This window comes from Prunus avium, chromosome 1, assembly GCF_965620075.1.
Source record: "Prunus avium chromosome 1, drPruAviu1.hap1.1, whole genome shotgun sequence".
In the NCBI taxonomy this organism is placed as follows: Eukaryota; Viridiplantae; Streptophyta; class Magnoliopsida; order Rosales; family Rosaceae; genus Prunus; species Prunus avium.
In genome coordinates, this window is record NC_142284.1 from 41,736,903 (window position 1) to 41,758,063 (window position 21,161).

Consider the following 21,161-nt stretch of genomic DNA (forward strand, 5'->3'; position numbering starts at 1 on the left):
GACTTCAATAAACATAATTCTTCTTGAATTCACAACATAAATGAACTTATGAATAACATAATCAATTTACAGGAAGTAATTTTGCTCAGCTCGAGCTAAATAAGCAAGGAGCTTGTAGCTTAAATGGTCAAAAGCAGTTACCTCTACGTCCGAGATCCTATGTTCAAATACTCTCCTCCCCCAATATTATTTGTATATAAAAAATAAAAAGAACTGGAGTCAAATGGCTTCGCAGATTTGCAGGCAAATGTGGAAGGTTCGCATTAATACAAACAAATAAACAAGCATGCTTCATACTTGACAATAAAAAGTTAAAAGGATCAAACCAGTAGAGCAAAAACCCATGAAAGTAGTTTCTGTCTAGAACATTACAAAAGTTAACACCATTCTACAACAGGTGCAATTCCTAAAATTCTAGATTTTGCAGCTGACTATTCGTCCAATTTCGGTGAGTATAGCATTTCCTTCATGTTCGGGACGGGCAACACTTAATATACAAGGACGCGACGAGCATCATAACTTTACACATGATCCTGAAAATTGGCAAATTTTGAGTACATTTAGTTAGTCCAAAGGCTTTGATTCCATAGTCCAAGATATCAGAAGTGATTTTGGCTCATCCTAGGTTAAACATCAGCATCCAGCCTATTGAGTACCTGTAGATCTTTACCTTCATCTGACTGTGTACAATTATCTTCTGCTTGAACTTCCAACAGATACAGATCTCATGTTGTCATTGTCAACTTCATGTATGAATACCAAAGGAGGCTCTTCTCTGACAAATGGAATCACACATGAGAAATATAGAACGCTGACAGTAATTAAGGACACAGAAAAAGTGAATCACAGTAGAAAATTTACTAACATTTCATTAGCTTCTTGATACGTGTAGCTTGAAGCAACAGCCAGAAGTTGTCCCCTGTGATTGTACGATAAGGATGCCACACTGTTTGGGTATCTAGGCAACTGAAAATATGTAGAGATTACAGAAGCTAATAGAAAATAGTAAGAACTGAACACACTTCAACAATTAAATCAACTAAGTCAAGCAATTAAGGCAAAATACATTCACTTTGATAGGAGAATAAGCAAAATCCACTCAAATTTAGTTAAAAATACCTGAAACAGCCTCCTTTTGCTTGTAGCATCCCATGCAGTAACATAACCCTCATTGTCACCAGTAACAAAGGCACCGTAGATGCTAGATCAGACACATCAAATAAAAAGTAAGTTTTCATTATGGAAGTTGGCTAAAGCTGATAGAGTTACACATACATCGGATTGAATACAATGTCATTCACCGACACCAGATGATATTTGCTGTCAGTTGACTTTGGATGACACCGGAACATATATCTGAGACAAATGTTAGAGTATCTGTGAGAAAATTCAAGACAAAGTGTGACTCAAGCCCAAAAGGTCATTAAAACAAGTAATAATCTCTTTGTTTTCCTTCCAAAGACACAAAATGCAACAGAAGAAATGACAGTTCGGAAATAAAAATTGCATATCATGGCAGGCTTGGGCATGCTAATAATAACATAGACTCTGAGAATTGACCTGATGTCATCTGAATTCGATGGGCAGGAAATCTCCAATGCTACACGTCCATCTACTGAGCCAACTGCAAACCCTGCAAAGACAATTCAAAGACTTTTATAAAATACAAGTTGTGATTTGTATTGCTAAATCAACAAGTGGACATAGAGTCAATATAAAGTATTTAATTCAAGCAAACATTTGGTAGGATGTTCTAATGAGCTACTGCTACGCGAAGTATTGTGAGAGTACCTTTAGCATACGGAATTGAACTAACACATACAATCTGAACACCCATATGTGAATCTTTGGATTGAAATGGATTTTCTAGCCTGCGCAAATCATATACATATATTGATGCTCCAATGGCTACCATCATATCAAAGCCTGAGAGTGACATGGACATCACCTCTGAATCCATATTTCTTACACACACAATACCCTTCGGTGTACGTGTGTCCCAGGACAATATCTTCTTATCCAAACCAGCAGTGATTACTTGGCCTACAACAATTTTAAGTGAAAACTTGTTAACAGTTATGTTCAGTACTATACAGAATAAGCTAACTAGAAATGCAGTTATGGTAATCCCGAGCTTTATGAAATTTTATGCAAAAGATTTATATACAAATACTATCAAAACTTTCATTATCCTTGTTAATTCTATCACCTAACAAAAAAGTAACTTTACTTTTTCCCTAGCATCTACAGAAAATTTGAAAACAGAAACCAACACTACTGTAAAGTTTAAAGGCTATATTTAGAAGGTAAATAAGAATCCAATAAAAATGAGAATGAAATAGTACTGCTAGCTTACAGGTTTCATCAGAATATCCAACACATGTTGATGTGTCATCATGATTTCCAATTGAATCATGACTTCCAGAATGCAAGTCATACCTTGAACACATGAAACACAAAATCCCAGAAAATTCAAATGTTACAAGAAAACATAAGAAACTCAAAACAGTCCCAAACATTAGAACCAGCTTAAGATTGCATACCTCTCAGAAAATTACTATTACCCCTGATTAAAACTGCAAATTACAACATTAAGGATGTGATTAAAGTTCATTTCAATCGCATACCTTCTAATGAAGCCATCAGAGCCAGCGCTATAAGCGACGGACTCGTTCTGGAAGCAACAATCGAGGAGCGCAGCTTCCGACGAAGCTTCTAACCTGAGTGCCGAGTTTCCGACGTCGTACAATCTCAGGCTCTGCGCAAAGAAACGACTTTTATTATTGAAAAGCCAAAAGTGATATGAACTCCACATTGTTGAGCCCAAAAGTATAGTACCACTCACAGAGTCCCAAGAAGAGATGAGGAGGTTGTCTGATTTCGGAGCGAACCGGATTCTGGAAATTGCATCTCGGATTGGGTTTTCGAACTTCAAAGCAGCTCCGCTCATTTTGGTGCACTTACAGACCGAACTTACTCAACACATCGAAACAGAGAACGAACATGGAATTGGGGACAGAAAGTTCAGTAATTTCTTCAGAATTAATGAGAAAGGGAGACGATTCGCCTCTTTAGGTTCCAGAAAACCCTAGAACTTGGCCAGTGAAGATTTGGGAGGGAGAGAGAACCTGAAAAGTTCCCGCTCAATGAGGAATAATTATCTGCTGGATTTAAATTCAGGCCATATTAGTACTTAATGATTTAATATTTACTTAGTGATGAGTTTAACAACAAGTGGATCCGTGGCGCAATGGTAGCGCGTCTGACTCCAGATCAGAAGGTTGCGTGTTCGATTCACGTCGGGTTCAATCCCCGCTTGTTTTCCTTTTTTTGTTATTATTATTATTTTTGGAGATTTTTTTTTGTTATTATTTTCTTTTTTGGGGATAGATCATGATTGATGGACCAATATTTTTTTTTGGTTACATTGATGGACCAATTTCAACATGGTATTAATGAGTTTTGTTTTTGTTTAAATTTGTATTTTCGGGTCTTTTGGACAATTACCAATAACTAATCGCACAAAAGGCATATTCACCTATACAGTCTCCCTAAAGATTGTGCTTAAGAGTCAAGACCACTGATGTTATCAACAGAAAACAGGCTTGGATATCATACCAGTCACAAAATTTGTCATGAACTTGATAAGCAGACTAACAGACAAAATCACACACTGATAAAGTATAATTAAAGCCAAAACTAAAACCAAACCGTGGATTCGATTCGACAGATGAAAAACACATCTCTAATCTCCTTACAGGAATTTTTCATTTATGTACAGAAGAACAAGGTCCAATCCCAACATTTAAAAGAGAAACACAACCTATTTCTTTAACCTAAAACTCATTGGGTTCCTTTAGTCAGGAATGAAGAAATCAAACTTGACATCAACAGAACCAGAACTTTCTCCAGTATCTTTGTACTCAATATTTGTTATGGTTCCAGTCTCGTCTCCAATTTGATATTCTGGCTTAACCCGTCTTACAGGCACTGTGACGGAGTAAATGGTTCCCACATCTGTATCAGCAGACACACTCAGCTGAACTTTGTCTCGTGATTCTATCTCAACAAAATCTGATAGAGCATGCACAATGTTGTTGACAATCATCCTTTTAGCCTCATCACTAACTGCACATCGGTCAGAGAAGAGGATCATCTTCAAGCGCTGCTTGGCAATATTTGCATTAGAGCTCCTTCTAGTTGTTGGAGACGGGAACATTATTTTCCAAGCCAAGTTTAAACGGTCCAAGAAACTCATGTTGATGGCATTAAGAAGGAAGCTCTCGGAATCTTGGCTGCTCGACTTCGATGAGAGTTGAAAATCTCCACTCAATCGCTTGGAATGTTGACGAATACTGCGTCGATCAAATGACATACTGGGCCACTTCAGTGCAATGTCAGAAATGCTAGATCCTCCATTTGAAAAGCTAGCAAAGTCTACCTATAACACAAAACAAAACTTGGTAGTTGAGCAGACTCAGAGGAAGACGTTTACATATATAATTAAACCATCTGATGAAATTTGAAAATTAGGAGCAAGTTTACTTGATGGGTTCTCAATATTAAAATGAAAGTGATGATTTCTTTCCCTTCATGAATAAGTAAAAAACTTTAGGGGCACCATCAGGGCAACCAAGCATACAGATCATTGCAAGTAACCAACCATAAAGAAATGAAGCACTTCAATTTCTGCTTCAACTTAGGTTAGAAGAATAAACTTAACCGTGGATACAAACACCAGGGGAGATCTTAATTAGATACCATAGCTGAATGGACAACTCATAGGCAATCTAGAATTGATCACCTAGATGACTATCCCAATCCAATATGACAGCAAAGGAAGAAAACAAGCAAGTATTAATCTGACGAACACCATGGTCAGCTTGATGATGACTATGACAACAAGTCAACAATCACAATGTCATATCTGCTTTCAGTTTTACCTAAGAAGCAGTGCTCCATTTAGACATATCCCACTTAAACATAAAAAAACCCTCCAGTGAATAAAAAGCGAGTGTATTCATTTGTTTACCGCTTTGCATGACCTTAAGGCTTGGAGACTAGACTCAGTAGACAGACGATATAAAGTGAAATCTGAGTCAAATGAGATACAAGCAATACTTTCAAGGACCTTCATTCTACCACCGCAGCATTTTCCTTTTAGATATCAGTCCAGCGGGAAATACAACTCAGGTTAATGCGCATAAATTACCGAATTTCACTTTCTTTTTGTCTGTGAACTTTGAGCTTCAAAAGTAACTGGTGGTTTAGCAACAATGATTCAAACTTATGTTCTATGGCAGACCCCAATTCTTAAACATCTCCGTCTTCCAACTAAGGAAACGTTGTCTACAAGGGGAAAGAGGGAATCGGTATCGCACAGTTGACCTCAACCAAAACCCAAAGTTTCAGTTCATTTCTCACGCTTTCCCGAGAACCAAACAGCCCAGAAAGCGAAATATGACGAAATGTATGAAACCCACTTAAAATCAGAGACAAAATGACATAAATACATAAAAATTAACACTGGGCAACACAAGGGAGAAGAAAAAAAAAATTCAGACCTTTGAATTGGGCAAAGAGCTCCGGATAGAGTGCGTTGTGTGAGAAGCCAGTGTTGCTGAGACCCTCAGATCCCCAAAAACAGCCATATTTCGTCTTCAGTCTCTCTGCTCAGATATTCGTTGTACTCCTCGCGCTTTCCGTTTGCTCAAAGGGACTGGCTTTCAGCCTTTCAATTTCAAGGGTTCTGGTTTGTTTCTGAACAAAATAATAAATAATAAATAAATAAATAAATAAAGGGAGTTTAGGTTGTTAAGCAATAAACACTGCACGTCGTTTGTTTTCATATAAAACGAGATGTCGTATTTACAACAAAGTTGGAATAGAGTACAAGCTGCAGGCAACAACTAACAAAACTTTGCCCCACTTGAAAAAACCGAAGAAACGGCAAACACGGCAGTAAAATTAACTTCCAAAACCTTGAATTTCAGTGAATGGGGAGGTGGAGAGCCGCTTCTCGTCTCCTCAATCACGTAGCCACCACAGCTTCCAAATCTTCTGTAGCTGCGAAGCCTCCTTTCCATCTCTTACGTCCTTCAAGCCCCATCTTCTGCTTTCACTTCGTCAATTCAAGACCTTTCTCTGCAATCCCATCTCGGGTTTCCATTGATACCAATGATTATGACTCTGAGCCTCATTATTATGCCCACAGCCAAGCTCAAGAAGACGAGGAAACCAAAAAAGTTCCTGTTAAAGCCTACTTTCTTTGTACCAGGTTAGCCATTATAGCTCTTACTTATCTGAATCTTCATGCGGGTTTTGATTGTTCCGACATATATTTATGACATCTTCATATGTGTTTTTCGTTTGATATAGGCTCATATGGTTTCTTCAAGCTAATCACTTTCCTTAAAAGAACCTTGCTTTAAGCCGTTGTTTTCAACTTTCTGACTATTTTATACTGTTTTAATGCTTCTATGCTCTTCATTTTCTTATATCTGATCTGGGATTCTGATTTTCATTTTTGGGTCTGTCACGAATTTTGTACTGGGGCGCTTCCACTCTTTGTTCTCTCTCACTTTCTCAGTTCTTCTGGCTATGTTCTTTATGATTTGGCTTTCTCAGATTCATGGTTTTCGCAGTATCAATTTGAAGAGCATGCAAGCCGAGAATTTAAGCAATGTCATTCCTCCTTCTTCTCGCTCAACAAATTATATTGCCCTCAGATTTTGCGATTTCCCTTCACAAAATGCTGTAAGATGATTTTATTAATAAGATACTTTGCTTGGTTGAAGTTCTTTTTCTAACTAAATTTCCTTGTTCAGACTATTCTGCCTCATGATATATATAAAGAAATGATTTTTGGGGCATTAAATTTGCATTGAGGCAGTGCAATGCATTCATTTTTCTTTTTTGAGCAATAATAAGAGGAATTTGAACTGAATTTTATACTAATTTGCTTTAAGCAATTTTGAATAACTTTTTCATAAATCAGAACAGAGTTACAACTGCATATCTCCTCAGGCTAGTTTGCCAATCAGATATTTTTTGTTTATTTGTTATTTTGTCCCCTGTGAAGAGGTATGTGGTCATTCAGATGGTCCAATGGAACCTTGATCACTCCTCGTACTAACCTATGGAGCTCTTTTTACCGACTGCTATGAGCATATTGTCTCTTGTGTTGAAACAGATGCTTGAATTTGCATAGTTGAATAAGCTATTTTCTTCATATACTTTCTGGGATATGCTACATATGGAATGACTGATTGATGTCCTATTGACTACAAGTCTACTTTTCTTTTTTGGTACTAACTAATAGCAGCGTTGAGTATAATTAATATGACAGTTCTGTTGTCGTTTAGGAACTTGGAATCTGGGGGAAACCGAGCTACTGTCGTTACATGGTCGTATTCCAGTATGGATCTGCTGTTCTGTTTAATGTTGAGGACCATGAAGTTGGAGCTTACCTTGATATAGTTATAAGGCATGCTTCTGGATTACTTCCAGAGATGAGGAAAGACGGTAAATTTCTTTAAGTTCTATTTCATTTGAGCTCTTGATTTGATCTTACACATGATTTAAGTTCAACTCCACTGAATCATCAAATGCTAATATTTTTCTAGATATTGATGTACTCTGAAAAGGAAAAGGTTGAAACATTTTGAATTATTATGATAATTAAGGGCTCGTTTAGGGGTGATTCTGGATTCTGGATAGGCCAGAATCACTTCTGGGGAGAACCACCTCCCATGTGCTTCTCCATATAATCACATTAAGTGATTTTAAGTGATTCTGAGTATAAGCACCACCTATGTGCTTCTCCATAAAATTACTTAAAGAAATGATTCTCCATAGAAGTGATTATTTGGAGAATTGATTCTCCATAGAAGCTCTTTTTGGCATATGCAGAATCACTCCGAAACGAACCCTAATTTACTTTTTGGCTCTTTGCGTGTGCTTGCATTAGATTATGCCGTAAGAGAGAAGCCAAAGCTGGAGGAGGACATGCAGGGTGGCCCAGACTACATAGTTCTTAAAACTTTGGACACTGATGCTATTCGCATTATTGGAAGTGTGCTTGGCCAAAGCATTGCTTTAGATTATTTCGTATCACAGGTAATTCTTATCAAGGATTCAATTTTATGCGAAAAGATCGCATTGTGTTTCTATCTTGCTTACAGCTGCATTTCAAATTCTTTGGAGATCCTTGTATCTTATATCATTACAATCTAAATCTCTCCATTCCCTGCCCACGCTGCGGTTGCGTGGGTCTCTCTCTCTAGGTTGATGGTATGGTTGAAGAGTTTGCAGATATAAATCGTGGCATGGAGAAAACTGGAACTTTCACAATGCATAAAAAGAAGCTCCTTCAACTTGTTGGGAAGGCTAACTCAAACCTAGCTGATGTAATTCTTAAAGTTGGTCTTTTTGAGAGGTAATGCCATTATCTGTCCTTGGATTTTTTTTAGTGATAATCTTTTGCATTTTGAGTTGGTCCTTCTGTAAACATGATGATCTAGTTTTCTTACTGACCTGGAAATTGAATATGGTTCTTCTTCTCATTGATTTCAACTTCTCCCCTGTTCTGGATTAGAAATCTTGGTACCAACTTATTTTGAAAATTCAGAAAATATACTATGACTTAGCTGAGCTAAGATCAGATTAAACCCAAATTTTATGATTTCATCAGTTGACATGTTTTCTTATCTGACACTGCTTCAACTACTTGAATACATCAGCTTGGTTCACAACTTCACATTGCAGCTTCTCATATTAATTTTGTTCTTTATCCATCAGATCAGAAATTGCTTGGAGGGATGCAAAATATGCTAAAATACATGAGTACCTTCGGGAAGAGTATGAGGTTACACAACGCTTTGGAAACTTGGATTTTAAATTAAAATTTGTAGAGGTATTTTTTCCCTTGTAAGCATTATAAATTCATCTTGGTTCGTAAATCATGGAGACTTACTTCTGTCTCATAAGAGGTTGACTAAAAAGAGGATATAATTAGGATATATTACTTGGAAAAGCATATGAATGGACAAGAAGTTACTTATAGAAAGTTGAAAGATGGTATTTTGCACGTGTAGATATTGTCTTTGAATAATTTCATATTTTCTTTGAACTAAACCACTCTTTCTTTGCAGCACAACATTCATTTCTTGCAAGAAGTCCTTCAAAATAGAAAATCGGATCTTCTGGAATGGTGCATCATCTTCCTATTGAGTATAGAGAACATTATATCACTATACGAGATTGTTCGTGATTCAAATGCAGCATCTTTGTAATCTGGGAAGTAGATGAGAAAAGTTGCAGCAGCCAAAGCCACTATAGAAAATTTTGTCGACAAAGAAAAGTGAATTTTTATGAATATTCTATCAAACTGTCAAAAATTCTCTGATTTACTCCTAATTGAATTGCAAGTTTCAATATTAAATTGAGTTTTACTGTATAAAATGTATAAAACACAATGCACATCAAGCGCAAAAGAAGCAATTGCATTATCGATCCCAATAATATTTATCCAAAGGCCAAATTGTGAGATAACCACATAACAATGCTCTGCATTTGAAGCAGTCAAACAAGAAGCAGCTATATAAATGCCAATGCGAATTAAGTAAGAAGCTGCAAGAATTCAGATCATCTTCCCATTACATTTTACTCCAAAAGCTTAGAATTCGTCTACTCTAACAAAGTCAAGGGGTGTTATGTAGGCATCCTTGGGTCTTGACTTCTTAACGCCGGCTGTAAACCACACCTTATCGGACTTGGAACTTTCGACTGCCACACAAGTGACCTTAACCCATACTACAACCTTTGTCTTCATTCCCTCTATCCCTGTGAGCTTTCCCCTCAGAAGAATTGCCTTTACCCGGGTTGCGTACCGTATAACAGAAGAATCCTTGAAGCTAACTTCACATGAAGAGGGCAAATACACTATCAGCTTGGCGTTTGATTCAGTAAACTCATAACAGGTTATGTTCTGCGGAAAGAGCCCCGGCGGCAAGTTGTACTCTCGAAGGAGATCTGGTAAGCTTTTTGGTGGCTTTCCTGTAGGTGAACCAACAAGGAAGAGAAACTATCTTTTGATCAATAAACAAGAAAATATGCTGTTGGTTTAACATGAAATGAATTTGACAAGTAATAATAATATGATGCAAGTTCAAAATATTGCCTGGTCTGCATTTAGGCATACTAATGATACTATAGTAGATATTGTTCCACACCTTTTAGTTTGTTGAAAACCCATTTTGCCTTCTCCTCGACAGTATTTGAGAAAGTCTGCAACAACAAACATACTACTTAAGAAGAATGCACAAAATCTCAGTTTGGTTACCCCATGTTTGGTTTAACAAGCGATTGTTTTCCAGAGACAAAAGCCATCATGAATGAACCAGGGAAACTGGAAATCGTTAAAAAATCCTAAATCATCCACCCCCATTCCTCTATTCTCATATTCATCCAAAACCCATCTTCCAACTCACTTTTTCTCAGCCAAAAACCTAACAGATCAGATCTCATCCACCCGTAATTACACACGAGGAAAGCAAAATTAGCAGAAAATCATGAACTGGGCAAAACTTCAGCCAAGCCACATTACACAAAGGAAAAGCAAAAAGGGCACAACATCTGTACTTACAGTGAGGTCGTCAGAGATGTTAGAGAACTCTTCCTTAGCTTTCTTTGAGATCCACAAGCTTCCAACTTTTAAGCTGTTCACTTTTGTTAGAGCTCTCTCCATTCTCTCTCTCTCTCTCTCTCTCTCTCTCTCTCTAATGAGTACACTGGTGGTGAGTAAGCAAGCAGTGATGAGTATTTATAGGTAAAGTAATCCGCTCTAGTCAAGTCCGAAGCGGGAGGAGAATGGAGACAAAAATGCGCCCTCACAATTATCAACAAATGACGAATTTATAGCGAGAGAGTAAAGTCACGCTGCCTCGTGAGTCGGCCGCCGATTTTTACAGTTATTATGGCTTCAATTCAAAGTTTCAAACTTTCCCTCAGACTCCTCAGACAGACCCGAGAAAGAAGAGACACCAAAAAAAAAAAAAGTTCAAAATTTCCCTCAGTATGTTTTCTCTTGTTTTTACTAAAGAAAAGTTGAATACTTTAGTTTACAAATAAATAAATAAAGGTAAAAACTCTCTAATACCAACTACAAGTCACATATTTTGTTACCCTTTTGGATGCTAAAGTTGCTCTGCACATGGTGGGGTCAAAGGTCGCGTAATTTCCAGGCCACAGTCAGTGACCAGTGACAACGACCTTTGGACATACATGCGGGAAGAATCCTTTAAACCCTAATTTGGAAAAAATTGGTAGACAAATCTTTCATGTAAGTTGAGTTTCTCAAAGATAAGAATGACAAGTTCACTGATAACAGTTACAAGTCCTTCACATCCGCAATATATTATAAAATCCCACCAGGGGTGGAACTCTAAAAAACAAGATGGCTGTTTAACTTCTTTTTATTTTATTTTATTTTATTTTTCATTTTTAATCCAATCTTCTCAATAGGTATTCAACCTGAACTTCCTTTGTCAGAGGCATGATCCAATCTCGATACAGACTAGCAACTAAATGTGGCTTGATTTTGTATACAGGACTTGCTTCATCTTCCTCTTGGGGGATTGTTACTTCTTGGGCATAAGTTTTGGCCTTCATCTCTACTCTCTTTTGGATCGCCTCTTCCACTGTTTCGAATGTCAGCAAGGCCATCAATTGAGTCCTATCCTGCAACAACCACATACCACCACAAGAAAGAAAACAAAAGGCATTAAAATGTGGCATTATAAATCATCAAGCAAGGCATGAAATCAGGGCACATCAATGAGAGGAAGGAGCTTTACTTGTGCTCTAATGGCAGTCTCATATTCAGCTGGGTATTGAAGAAATTTGGCCTCTGCAACAAATTTACCATAGTGGATTCTCTTCGACAGTGCCTGTTGTGACAAACAACCAACATTGGAAGGATTTTTAGGTTAAAAACGATTGATGTAGACTCTGATACCAATAAGGGCAAATTCTTTATATAAGAAGCATGGCAAATATTAGCTTATTGACTGAAAATTCAGAGAGGAAGACTGCAGCAAGGAGAAAACTCACTAATACCCCCTGAACCTTATAATGTGACACTTTTTCTACTTTTTCTTCTTTTTGGTCTGAAGAAACATTTCAATAAAGGCCAAAAGGCACCAAAGCCAATACAAACAAAATGACAACTAGAAGGCCCGCCCAGGCCAGACGCCACAGACAAAAGAGACGAAAACAGAGAACAAATAAAAACAAGCCTCTCAACTATTACAATGCGACACTTAACTCCCTAAACTATATTATATGTGTGTTTAGCTAGTTTTTATCGTATCGTGTGTTTAAAAAGTAAATTTACAGAAGTGAGAATCATGAAGATCTACACAATTCAGTTAAGAGTAGCTGAATGGCTTACCTGCAAACAAAGTGTGTCACAAACAGCAGCTGATCCACAATTACCATCATCTCCAGCTTTGACTAATCTGGGAAGAAGGTTTCTAAAATACATATCCCAAAGCTTATTGTTTATATTAATTGAAGCGGCACAAGGATGCAGAACCTAGTTGCACATCAGAAAAAGACCACACTCAGCGATAATATCAATGAAAAGTACCTTCAAATTTTCTAGATGAGAACTTTGAATTTATAGATCACATTAACATAGGTAAGTACCAGATTCTGTATATTTGCAATATACCTGTGGGTACTGCAAAGGGGGAAGCTTTGGCTCAGGTAAATATGCTGGGAAGAAAGGATGCTCATCTGGGCTCTTGTATCTGCCAACCTGGCTCGCACAATGAAAATCAATTAACAAAATTTCTGACATTATGACAGGGGCTCCCTTCTTCAGGTGTAGTGCGTAGCATTCATTAACAATAGGATTGTAGTAGTTATACCAATCTTTTCAATCTCTTTTAGATTACCTGCGCATGGAGCTTTTCAGTTTCCCAGACCATATACTCAACCAGCGACCCATGAAATCCTTCCACCGAGATGGCATCATGGTCATATGTGTCTGCATTATAACAATACTGAGCCCTCTCCAAAAGGCTAAATATTATGCTATCCTCTTGTCGAATTAAAGAGTGTCTTATACTGTCCAGAGTTAAACTTTCACTCTCATCCACCCTTTTCTTCCTTGAATATCTATATGAAATAGAATATGCAATATCAGAAGTTAGCCTGCCAAAAATGGCCTGTCAAATGAGACAACATAACCCTCCTGATACCTAGTCATTGTTCTGCGCATATGAACTAGTTATGATTTCTTAAGTATGCCATGGATAAATTTATGGTTGCCTGGATAAACGTAACATGAGTTTACAACACATGCAGCATTTGGCTGGAAGACCCAAGTTATTTTATTTGTAACAGTAGCTTGATTTTCTCGTTCGATCTCAAGCATAATAATAAAGTAATCCATTTGCAAGTACAAACAAATAACAAAACCACCTCACCTGAGTCCTGACAAATGAAAGTATCAAATGAGTCAGCTGATCATAATTAAATAATTTAATCCACTGCTAGAAAAAACCAAGATTGGGCTTTCTTGCAGGCAAATCATAATTAACTGTTGGACTACATTGGTAGCCTCAACAGGTTGCTTTGCAATGTATATCCTGGTTCTGGAAAAGCTACCATGCCAGAAGTAGAGTTCTCTAATAATTACACTGATTGTGGCAAAACTTTGACTGATTCCCCGGAAAATACTCAAAAATATAAACTAACCACCATTTGAAAGCTATCTAAGATTGAACTAGATTGGTAAAATTCTAATGGGATTCTGTTCCAAAACTGTGCTGTAAATTTCCTAATCGAGTGCACATTATACCCAAAAAAAAAAAAAAAAAAACCTTCCTTGCAAGTATATCATACAGAAACCCTCCTGACAAACAAGTGTACTTGCAGGGTATATGAAATCAAATCCCAATCTACTCTCTTTCACAAACAAGCATACATTTCTCATAACAACAACAATGAAAAATGAGCCTAATCAATGTAGATGAACATACTGGTACGCAAAATTGTGTGTATAAGACTGTACCTGATGGGAGAGGTTGGAGAAGAAGAAACTCGGAGAGAATGGTAAGGTTTTCTCCAGGCGTTGGATCGAAAGACATTGTTGGTGGTCTTAAAAATGGTGTGGGAGACCAAATGCGGAGTGGGTCTTGAAGATCTTGAGGTGTTGGGGGCTGAAGGGCTAAGCATTGAAGCTTTTAGCAGATGGGCATCCATGGCGGTGGTGGTGGTGATTTTACTGGCTTGATTTGATTTGGGAGTGAAAGAGAGGGAGAAGATTAACGTATTACGTTTTATTTATAGTCCATCTAATTGCACCCCCGTGCTTACTTACATAACCGCTATTTTGAAACCCATGTTATAATAATGTAATTTCACACGTGCGAAAAAGAAAAATAAAAATTGTAGAACTAATTTGGTCAAATTTGACACTGCCACATATAATCTCTCCATCCAGATTTCATATGCGTAATTTTCACAATTATGCTTAAAACCTACTTCTTCTCTTTTGTTGGAAAAGATGCTTAATTCAAATATAGAAGCACCATAAAAATATACAATGGATAGAATAAAAGCATTCAAAAATTAACGTGAGAGCCATAAACAATAGTGTAATTTTAAAAAATATTCACGTTCTAACGCAATCACAAGGAACAAAGAACCTACTTAATATTCACAAGTATTATTTTATAAAATTACTTAAAATGATAAACTTGAGATTATTTTTGGCAAAAAAAAAAAACTTGAGATTCTCTTTGTTGGAAAATATGCTTAACTCAAAAATAGAAGTGCCATTTTCACCAACAAAAAAAAAAAGAAGAAGTACCATAATAGGATAAAATCATTCGAAAATTAATGTGAGAGCCGTAAACAATAGCGTAAAATGTTCACATTCTAATGCAATCACAAAGAACAAATAACCTACTTAATATTCACAATTATCGTTTTACAAAATTATTTAAAATGATAAACTTGAGATTATTTCTAGCTATAAAAGCCCAAAATGTCACGAGAAACCCAAGAATGTTTAAAGCCCAATATAACATATAATGTTGGCCATGCGTTAATCCAAGTTGTATTTTGGGAATTTATCCATTCAATAAATATAGAAATAGTGTATATGTCATGTCAAGCAAATAATATATTATCCTATGCTAAATCACCCGACAAGCTTAAGTGGGCCCAAGCCACATACATGCATGGGACTTACTGAGCGGGTTGTGGTGTGGATGGTTACAAAGATCAATGAGGCCCATCAAAAGGTTCAAGAAATAGAGGTTTTGGACTGCTTGGGAGAACCAAAACCCAAGTAGAGAGCATGTCTTCTTCCAGCCTTTATTATCCGACCAACAATTTCCTACCTTCCAGCACTAAATCCACGTCTATGCTACCAGTATTTCCTACACTTATTATCTAACCCCTAACTTCTTACCTTCTGTCACCCGAAACCACATTTAATCATAAACAAATTCACTGTGTCACCAACTTTTGCGAGAGACTCAAACACTCAAGAAGTGTTTGAGCTCCAACGCCTATAAAATGGGGCAATGGTTAAACCAATGACAACAAGATATAGTGAGCAAGCCATGCACCCACTACTGGTAACACTCAAGCTTAATCCTTCATCCTCTCCTTTTACCCCCAGAAATCAGAAACCATTCCAAGCCCTAAAATAGCCTTCATCCAAAACTTTGTTTCAACTCAAGCAGACACTCTTGCTAAACTCATGGAGACTTAGCTCCCACACCACAAGCCACTCAAGCCAAGCCAAAATTGCAGTTCACAACAATCATTATCTACTTGGTGAGAAAAACCAAAGTATTCTCTAAGAATCACCATTCTTTCGAAGTATTTTGGGGCTTAGTTCTTGAACCCAGGCAAATGGGCAACTTCATTTTCTCTTTACAGTAGCCCAAGTCCACATAGAGCTACTGGAACAAAAAGAACCCCACACTAGCGCAAAAAAAAACAAAAAAAAAAAGAACTTGAGATTCTTTTTGTTGGGAAAGATGCTTAATTCAAAACTAGAAGCACTATATGAATATACAACATATAGGATAAAATCATTCAAAAATTAACGTGAGAGCCATAAACAATAGCGTAATCTTAAAAAATGTTCATGTTCTAATGCAATCACGAGGAACAAAGAACCTACTTAATATTCACAACTATCATTTTACAAAATTACTTAAAATGATAAAGTTAAGGTTATTTTTGGCGAAAAAAAAAACTTGAGATTCTTTTTGTTGGAAAAGATGCTTTATCCAAGACAAAATAAGCACGATACATTAGATAATAGTGAAGCATCCAATACTATTTGATACCCAAACATGAGAAATATGAACAAAAAATATAATCTTAAAAAAGATTTGTGGCCTGATACAAACATAGGGAACAAAGACCTACTTAATATTCACAATTATGGCGGTAAACAATAATTACCATACTAAAAATACTTATGTACCGTCTTTCATAAATAGTGAATACAATTTTATCAAAATTAATTAAATGATAAACTTAAGATTATTTTTGGCCAAAAAAGAACTTGAGATATTTTTTTGTTGTTGGAAAATATGCTTTATACCATAAGAGTGTACATTAGATAACCATCCAATACTATCCAATACCCAAACATAAAAGACATAAACAAAAGCATAATCTTAAAAAAGATGAGATTTTCTATTTAAACCCCGCACTTCTCTTTGTTCACCCCAATACTTAAATCATTAAGCTGTAAATTTTATTATTGTGTAAAAAGCGAAAAAAAGGTCATCCAACTTAATAATTAACCTTAGTACATCTATACACACCCCACACACCTCACCACTCTTCATATCAAGTTTTAGAAAAATACAAACTCCTCTACATCCTATTGCCAGATTACTCTTCTATTTTAAAGACATAGAAAATTGACAAGCCTACCTCTTTAAATATGCGTGGGAGTTGATGGAAAGACTTGTTGATTATCAACTCAATAAACCCGAGTGTTGGAATTCCAGTTACAGTTCTTGGAGAGAGGTAAATTTGTTCTCTTTCTCTAGAAAGTATTAAATTTCGGGTTTAGGGTTCTATTTGTTTGTGTATTTTTTGCTGGGAACAAAGAAAATTGTGGGGTTTAAATAGAAAATCTCTTTTATTTCTTATTTTTTCAGTTTGGGGTGTATTTAAGGGTAGTTTGGGAAGATAGTGGGATTTTCTTAGAAATTGTGAAATTTTAAATTAAAAGATGGGGTGAACTTAGAATATAGGGTAAACTAAGAGAAGTATGGGGTTTAAATAGAAAATCTCTAAAAAGATTCACGCTACAACTAAACTAGTGGTGTTCTCGTCTATTTGTTGGAAAAGAACTGACTTCAAATTACCTTCTCTAAAATTCCAAACAAAACACTCGCTTTCAAATCTTTTAACCTTATCGCAGCACTAAACTAATACATCACATTTGATAAAAGAATAAATAAATATATCAATACATCACATCACATGGTGTTTAAGTAATAATTTTAGGTTTTATTTGACCAGCTACGATCAAATAATTAACACATAAATCGGCTTAAAGAAATAAGTAGAAATATAATTTTAAAAATATGAGGAGGAAACAAATATTTTAAATATAATCAACTTCAACTTGCGAGCTGCATTTGATACCTTGACTATTCTATGAATAGGTTGCATTAAGAAATCTGGAGGATCATAAGATGCTGATTTGGTATACAATAAAAAAATTAAGCACAAACCCACTACCAATCTACCACAAACTCAGTCAAATGTCAAGTTTGACATTTTTTTTCTGAAGGGTAGATGGTCTTTGAGCAGCAAATTGTTCTTCTCCCATACTTGTCTTGGGCAATTACTTTGAAACTAATTAAGCTTCAATTCCCATCTTTAAGAAAACAAAATCAGTAGACATGCTTAGCCAAGTTGAATAAAACGGATGTGCTCTTCATTATGCATATGAGTTTGAATTTCACTTTTCGTAATTTAAATTATATTAAAATAGAATATCGCTTGTATAATAAATATACAAAACAAAACAAAAACCAAAAGTATTAAAGCTTGCTTAAGAAATTAGATGCGATATAGAGAAATCTTTTTAGTTTTCTTGGACGAGTGTTGTATCAAGTATTCATGCATGTTCTAGTTGTTTGGTGACTAAATTACTAGCTTTTTTATAAATCATAAAATAAATGAGTTCAATTCTCTCAAAAACTAGGCCTTTAAATTATAATTTAAATTAGACAAGCATTACAAGAAAAAAGAAAAAAGAATCCCAAATATTTGCCTATTGAAATGAATAAATAAATAAAACTTCAAATTGTTAGCAGTAAAAACACTAATCAACCATTGGCCTCCATAAATCTCTTAGCCTTGATATAAGCCTCCTTCAAGCAAGCCTTGAACCTGATCAAATCAAGTTTGACATTTTGTTCCTTCAAGTAAATGTCCATAATCTCAGGGTCCCAGCCTGTTTTCTGAAGTGCAAATGGGTCTTTCACCAACAAGCTGCCCTTCCCATACTTGTCCACCAAGCTACTCTCTTCCACCCCAATCTTATACTCAGAATATTGCAAATTTAAACCCTTCACCACCCTCCCGAAAAACGCATACGCCGCCCATTCAACCCCAATCGGAACCACTTGCACAAGCACAGAGCCTGGCCTAAGGAACAATGAGTGTGTAAGTGCAGCGCCATGAACACCAACCATGGCATGGCTTGAATTCAGCAATGCATAAGATTCATTCAATGGGGTTTTGTTCTTGGGCTTAAACACAACCACATCAAAGCCCACCTTCTTTATCAACCTAATCACTTTCTCTTGGTTCAAGATCGAGCGTCCCTTGGCTTCTTTGCGGCTGGCCAGCACAAGTTTGGGCCTAGGATTTGTGTGCTTGGAGGTCAAGACTTTGGGTTGGGCTTGTGGGGTGTAGGCTTTGTCTAGGAGCATTCGAAAATCCAATAACGTTTTTGAGTTGGGTAGTAAAGTTTGGTTTATAGTCATGAAGCCATGTGATATGAGGCCTATTTTGGCAGAAGGAAAACAGTGGGTGGGAGAATCATTTTTAAGGACAATGATAGGGTGCTTGGTGAACACTGTCAATAGATCTGCATACTTACTAGGCCACCAATTGGGAGCTTCAGACACCACGATCACGAAGTCTTGATCGGGGAAGATCGTGTGGACGGTGATGAAGAGGGGGATGAACCCGTCGTTGAAATCATGGAAGAAGTTTCCGGTATACCCTCCCGCGCTGAATACTAGGGCCGGAACATTGTGTGGGACTTTACATGGTGGCCTTCGTGGTCCAGAAGTGAGTGTGAGGTTCTTGATGCGAGGCATTATGAATTTTTCGAATTTTCGAGGGTAGGGCTGGACTTTTTCCATGATTGAATGTAGGGCTGAGCCTATGGTGAAGAATGTGGACTTGGCGGGGTCCAGAACAGTTGGGCCGTTGATTGAGCAGAGATCATAGCGTATATCAGTACGATCACAGATGATTGGGCTTTCCACCGGAAGTCGCAAAGATTTTGGAGGGTGTGAGTTTGGTTGACTGATAGCCTTCAGTTTACGCGTTCCTTCTTCTGAAATCGAAATTTAATAAGAAAATAGTAAAAAATAATACAGAGAATAATTGTGCAAGTTGTGACAAATTACATGTAATTACGAATCAATTAAGATATACTTAACCGAAAGTTAACAATTAAAATAAAAAGGTCAATGGCACAACTTATGTTAACTTGTGGGAAATGACAGAAAGCTAGACTAGTCAATAATCACAATTAGCTAGCAAGATCAATATTATTCTTGTCTTATACAGACAATACCACCACTAAAAGCGTTTCTGACAACAACGATCGACAGAAAAAGCGTTTTCAAGAAAAGCATCAGATGCTTCTTCAGCACTTCAACTCTATATAAAAATTTAAACTTTTGGATAGTAATTAAGAAAAACAATATTAGGTAGCAGTGGAGTGGACCACTAAAAATCTTCAGGACAAGTAATACACAAGTGGAGGACATGCAAATTAACACCGAAATAATTGGCTGAGAGTCTGACAAATAAATTGAAACGGAAGATTGGGAAATGGATATTAGAAATAAATAATATTAATTATAAATGAATGGAGGAAAGGCATGCATTTGATTTGTTCATTCATACCTTGAGTAGGCTTGGCTGAATTGGTAGCATATTTAAGAAATCTGGAGGTGGATGAGACGCTTATCTGGAAAATAATGAAAAACAAGCACAACGCTACTCCCACCAGCGCAGCCCTCGAAACTGTCTTCTTCATCCTTCCTTAATTAGCCCACTTTTCTGCTACATATTCACAACATGTCATCAACCCAATTCTCTCTCTCTCTCTCTCTCTCTCTATATATATATATATATGAAGATGGAATTTAATTTTGAATCTGCTTTTTTATGCAGATAAAAAAAACTGTGGAATTGTACAAGAAGATTGAATGTGGGGGAGATAAAAAGAAAAGAGATTAGACATTCGTAAACACGTTTGACCCTTTTTTTAAATTATTTTTTATATATAAAGGGAGTAAAATGGGAATTGGAATTTTGACAAGTATATGAGATGAGGTGCCAATTCACTCACCAGGGCTAGATCTTGTGCTGCTGCTGGTGATGATGCTTTTTTGAAGGAAAATGAACTTGAACATGAAGAAAGTTGAAAATTAAAGCTTTTCCTTTTCTTTCTTTTTTTATCCAAAATTAAAGCTTGCTTAAGCATGCAATCCAATTAGATTCTTGCAGTTAATGAAAAATCTTTCATTTTCTTGGACGTGTATGTTGTGTCAGTTACACCAAACATTGCTAACTAGTGGTACCTGCCATGATTAGTCAGCTAACTTTGAAATCTCTCTCCTTTTAGCAAGTTCTAATCCTTTCTTAATGTTCTTGGTTACTACCTAATCAATAAAGGGAGATTCTCTAATAAGTATATTTAAGTTAAGAATTGGTTACATATTTTTAATATCGGCCGTTGGATTGCATCTAAAAGACTACCAACACATTTAATGAATGCAATCCAACGGCCGGCCAATATTAAAAGTATGTAACCAATCTTTATTGGAGAGAGAATCTTAATCATAACTATT

General features: G+C 36.5%; 6 protein-coding genes and 1 non-coding gene across 10 annotated transcripts; 2 read left to right on the plus strand and 5 right to left on the minus strand.

The window, feature by feature from the left end:
• Window positions 1–236: 236 nt before the first annotated feature.
• LOC110751266 (Transducin/WD40 repeat-like superfamily protein) lies at window positions 237–3,157 on the minus strand. 2 transcript variants are annotated; one of them, XM_021951705.2, is made up of 10 exons: window positions 2,846–3,157; window positions 2,628–2,758; window positions 2,357–2,439; window positions 1,792–2,043; window positions 1,561–1,633; window positions 1,276–1,356; window positions 1,120–1,201; window positions 866–966; window positions 671–775; window positions 237–533 (listed from the first exon to the last, which is right to left on the minus strand). In XM_021951705.2, the coding sequence occupies exons 1-9, from the start codon at window positions 2,948–2,950 to the stop codon at window positions 691–693; spliced, it is 993 nt and encodes a 330-aa protein (XP_021807397.1). In that variant the 5' UTR covers window positions 2,951–3,157; the 3' UTR covers window positions 237–533; window positions 671–690. The 2 variants fall into 2 exon arrangements, with proteins under 2 accessions (XP_021807397.1, XP_088103315.1); XM_088247189.1 differs by having other exon boundaries at window positions 657–775.
• A 79-nt stretch (window positions 3,158–3,236) lies between these two features.
• TRNAW-CCA (transfer RNA tryptophan (anticodon CCA)) lies at window positions 3,237–3,308 on the plus strand. The gene has a single exon. It is a non-coding gene; the product is annotated as a tRNA-Trp (tRNA).
• A 392-nt stretch (window positions 3,309–3,700) lies between these two features.
• Window positions 3,701–5,765, minus strand: MINE1 (homolog of bacterial MinE 1). The gene is made up of 2 exons (XM_021951676.2): window positions 5,565–5,765; window positions 3,701–4,441 (listed from the first exon to the last, which is right to left on the minus strand). Exons 1-2 carry the CDS (start codon window positions 5,649–5,651, stop codon window positions 3,857–3,859), a joined length of 672 nt encoding a protein of 223 aa, XP_021807368.1. The 5' UTR covers window positions 5,652–5,765; the 3' UTR covers window positions 3,701–3,856.
• Window positions 5,766–5,907: 142 nt separating this feature from the next.
• On the plus strand, window positions 5,908–9,442 carry RRG (sporulation protein (DUF155)). Its single transcript, XM_021951820.2, has 7 exons — window positions 5,908–6,277; window positions 6,645–6,756; window positions 7,365–7,524; window positions 7,970–8,118; window positions 8,286–8,437; window positions 8,800–8,914; window positions 9,153–9,442. The coding sequence occupies exons 1-7, from the start codon at window positions 5,997–5,999 to the stop codon at window positions 9,291–9,293; spliced, it is 1,110 nt and encodes a 369-aa protein (XP_021807512.1). The 5' UTR covers window positions 5,908–5,996; the 3' UTR covers window positions 9,294–9,442.
• A 40-nt stretch (window positions 9,443–9,482) lies between these two features.
• On the minus strand, window positions 9,483–10,784 carry LOC110751371 (DUF538 family protein (Protein of unknown function, DUF538)). The gene is made up of 3 exons (XM_021951823.2): window positions 10,646–10,784; window positions 10,233–10,287; window positions 9,483–10,056 (listed from the first exon to the last, which is right to left on the minus strand). Exons 1-3 carry the CDS (start codon window positions 10,745–10,747, stop codon window positions 9,677–9,679), a joined length of 537 nt encoding a protein of 178 aa, XP_021807515.1. The 5' UTR covers window positions 10,748–10,784; the 3' UTR covers window positions 9,483–9,676.
• On the minus strand, window positions 10,651–14,366 carry CM3 (chorismate mutase 3). The gene is made up of 6 exons (XM_021951821.2): window positions 14,081–14,366; window positions 12,960–13,182; window positions 12,734–12,820; window positions 12,452–12,595; window positions 11,856–11,948; window positions 10,651–11,739 (listed from the first exon to the last, which is right to left on the minus strand). Exons 1-6 carry the CDS (start codon window positions 14,269–14,271, stop codon window positions 11,503–11,505), a joined length of 975 nt encoding a protein of 324 aa, XP_021807513.1. The 5' UTR covers window positions 14,272–14,366; the 3' UTR covers window positions 10,651–11,502.
• Window positions 14,367–18,257: 3,891 nt separating this feature from the next.
• On the minus strand, window positions 18,258–20,769 carry LOC110751416 (xylan glycosyltransferase MUCI21-like). 3 transcript variants are annotated; one of them, XM_021951889.2, is made up of 3 exons: window positions 20,660–20,769; window positions 20,212–20,370; window positions 18,258–19,633 (listed from the first exon to the last, which is right to left on the minus strand). In XM_021951889.2, the coding sequence occupies exons 2-3, from the start codon at window positions 20,342–20,344 to the stop codon at window positions 18,390–18,392; spliced, it is 1,377 nt and encodes a 458-aa protein (XP_021807581.2). In that variant the 5' UTR covers window positions 20,345–20,370; window positions 20,660–20,769; the 3' UTR covers window positions 18,258–18,389. The 3 variants fall into 3 exon arrangements, with proteins under 3 accessions (XP_021807581.2, XP_088110330.1, XP_021807582.2); XM_088254204.1 differs by having other exon boundaries at window positions 20,212–20,367; window positions 20,660–20,757; XM_021951890.2 differs by lacking the exon at window positions 20,660–20,769 and having other exon boundaries at window positions 18,258–19,630; window positions 20,212–20,652.
• Between the last annotated feature and the right edge of the window lie 392 nt (window positions 20,770–21,161).

Coding starts and splice junctions, on each gene's coding strand:
- CM3 (XM_021951821.2), bottom strand. CDS start 14,271: ATGGATGCCCATCTGCTAAAAGCTTCAATGCTTAGCCCTTCAGCCCCC. Junction 12,821..12,959: donor CTGAAAAGCTCCATGCGCAG/GTAATCTAAAAG, acceptor TGTGCGAGCCAG/GTTGGCAGATACAAGAGCCC. Junction 11,740..11,855: donor AGACTGCCATTAGAGCACAA/GTAAAGCTCCTT, acceptor TGGTTGTTGCAG/GATAGGACTCAATTGATGGC.
- RRG (XM_021951820.2), top strand. CDS start 5,997: ATGGGGAGGTGGAGAGCCGCTTCTCGTCTCCTCAATCACGTAGCCACC. Junction 6,278..6,644: donor GCCTACTTTCTTTGTACCAG/GTTAGCCATTAT, acceptor TGGTTTTCGCAG/TATCAATTTGAAGAGCATGC. Junction 7,525..7,969: donor TCCAGAGATGAGGAAAGACG/GTAAATTTCTTT, acceptor TGCTTGCATTAG/ATTATGCCGTAAGAGAGAAG.
- LOC110751266 (XM_021951705.2), bottom strand. CDS start 2,950: ATGAGCGGAGCTGCTTTGAAGTTCGAAAACCCAATCCGAGATGCAATT. Junction 2,759..2,845: donor TCATCTCTTCTTGGGACTCT/GTGAGTGGTACT, acceptor TTCTTTGCGCAG/AGCCTGAGATTGTACGACGT. Junction 776..865: donor TATCAAGAAGCTAATGAAAT/GTTAGTAAATTT, acceptor TCCATTTGTCAG/AGAAGAGCCTCCTTTGGTAT.
- LOC110751371 (XM_021951823.2), bottom strand. CDS start 10,747: ATGGAGAGAGCTCTAACAAAAGTGAACAGCTTAAAAGTTGGAAGCTTG. Junction 10,288..10,645: donor ACATCTCTGACGACCTCACT/GTAAGTACAGAT, acceptor TTGTTGTTGCAG/ACTTTCTCAAATACTGTCGA. Junction 10,057..10,232: donor GGTTTTCAACAAACTAAAAG/GTGTGGAACAAT, acceptor GTTCACCTACAG/GAAAGCCACCAAAAAGCTTA.
- LOC110751416 (XM_021951889.2), bottom strand. CDS start 20,344: ATGAAGAAGACAGTTTCGAGGGCTGCGCTGGTGGGAGTAGCGTTGTGC. Junction 19,634..20,211: donor TTCAGCCAAGCCTACTCAAG/GTATGAATGAAC, acceptor TTTCGATTTCAG/AAGAAGGAACGCGTAAACTG.
- MINE1 (XM_021951676.2), bottom strand. CDS start 5,651: ATGGCTGTTTTTGGGGATCTGAGGGTCTCAGCAACACTGGCTTCTCAC. Junction 4,442..5,564: donor GCTCTTTGCCCAATTCAAAG/GTCTGAATTTTT, acceptor TTTGTGTTATAG/GTAGACTTTGCTAGCTTTTC.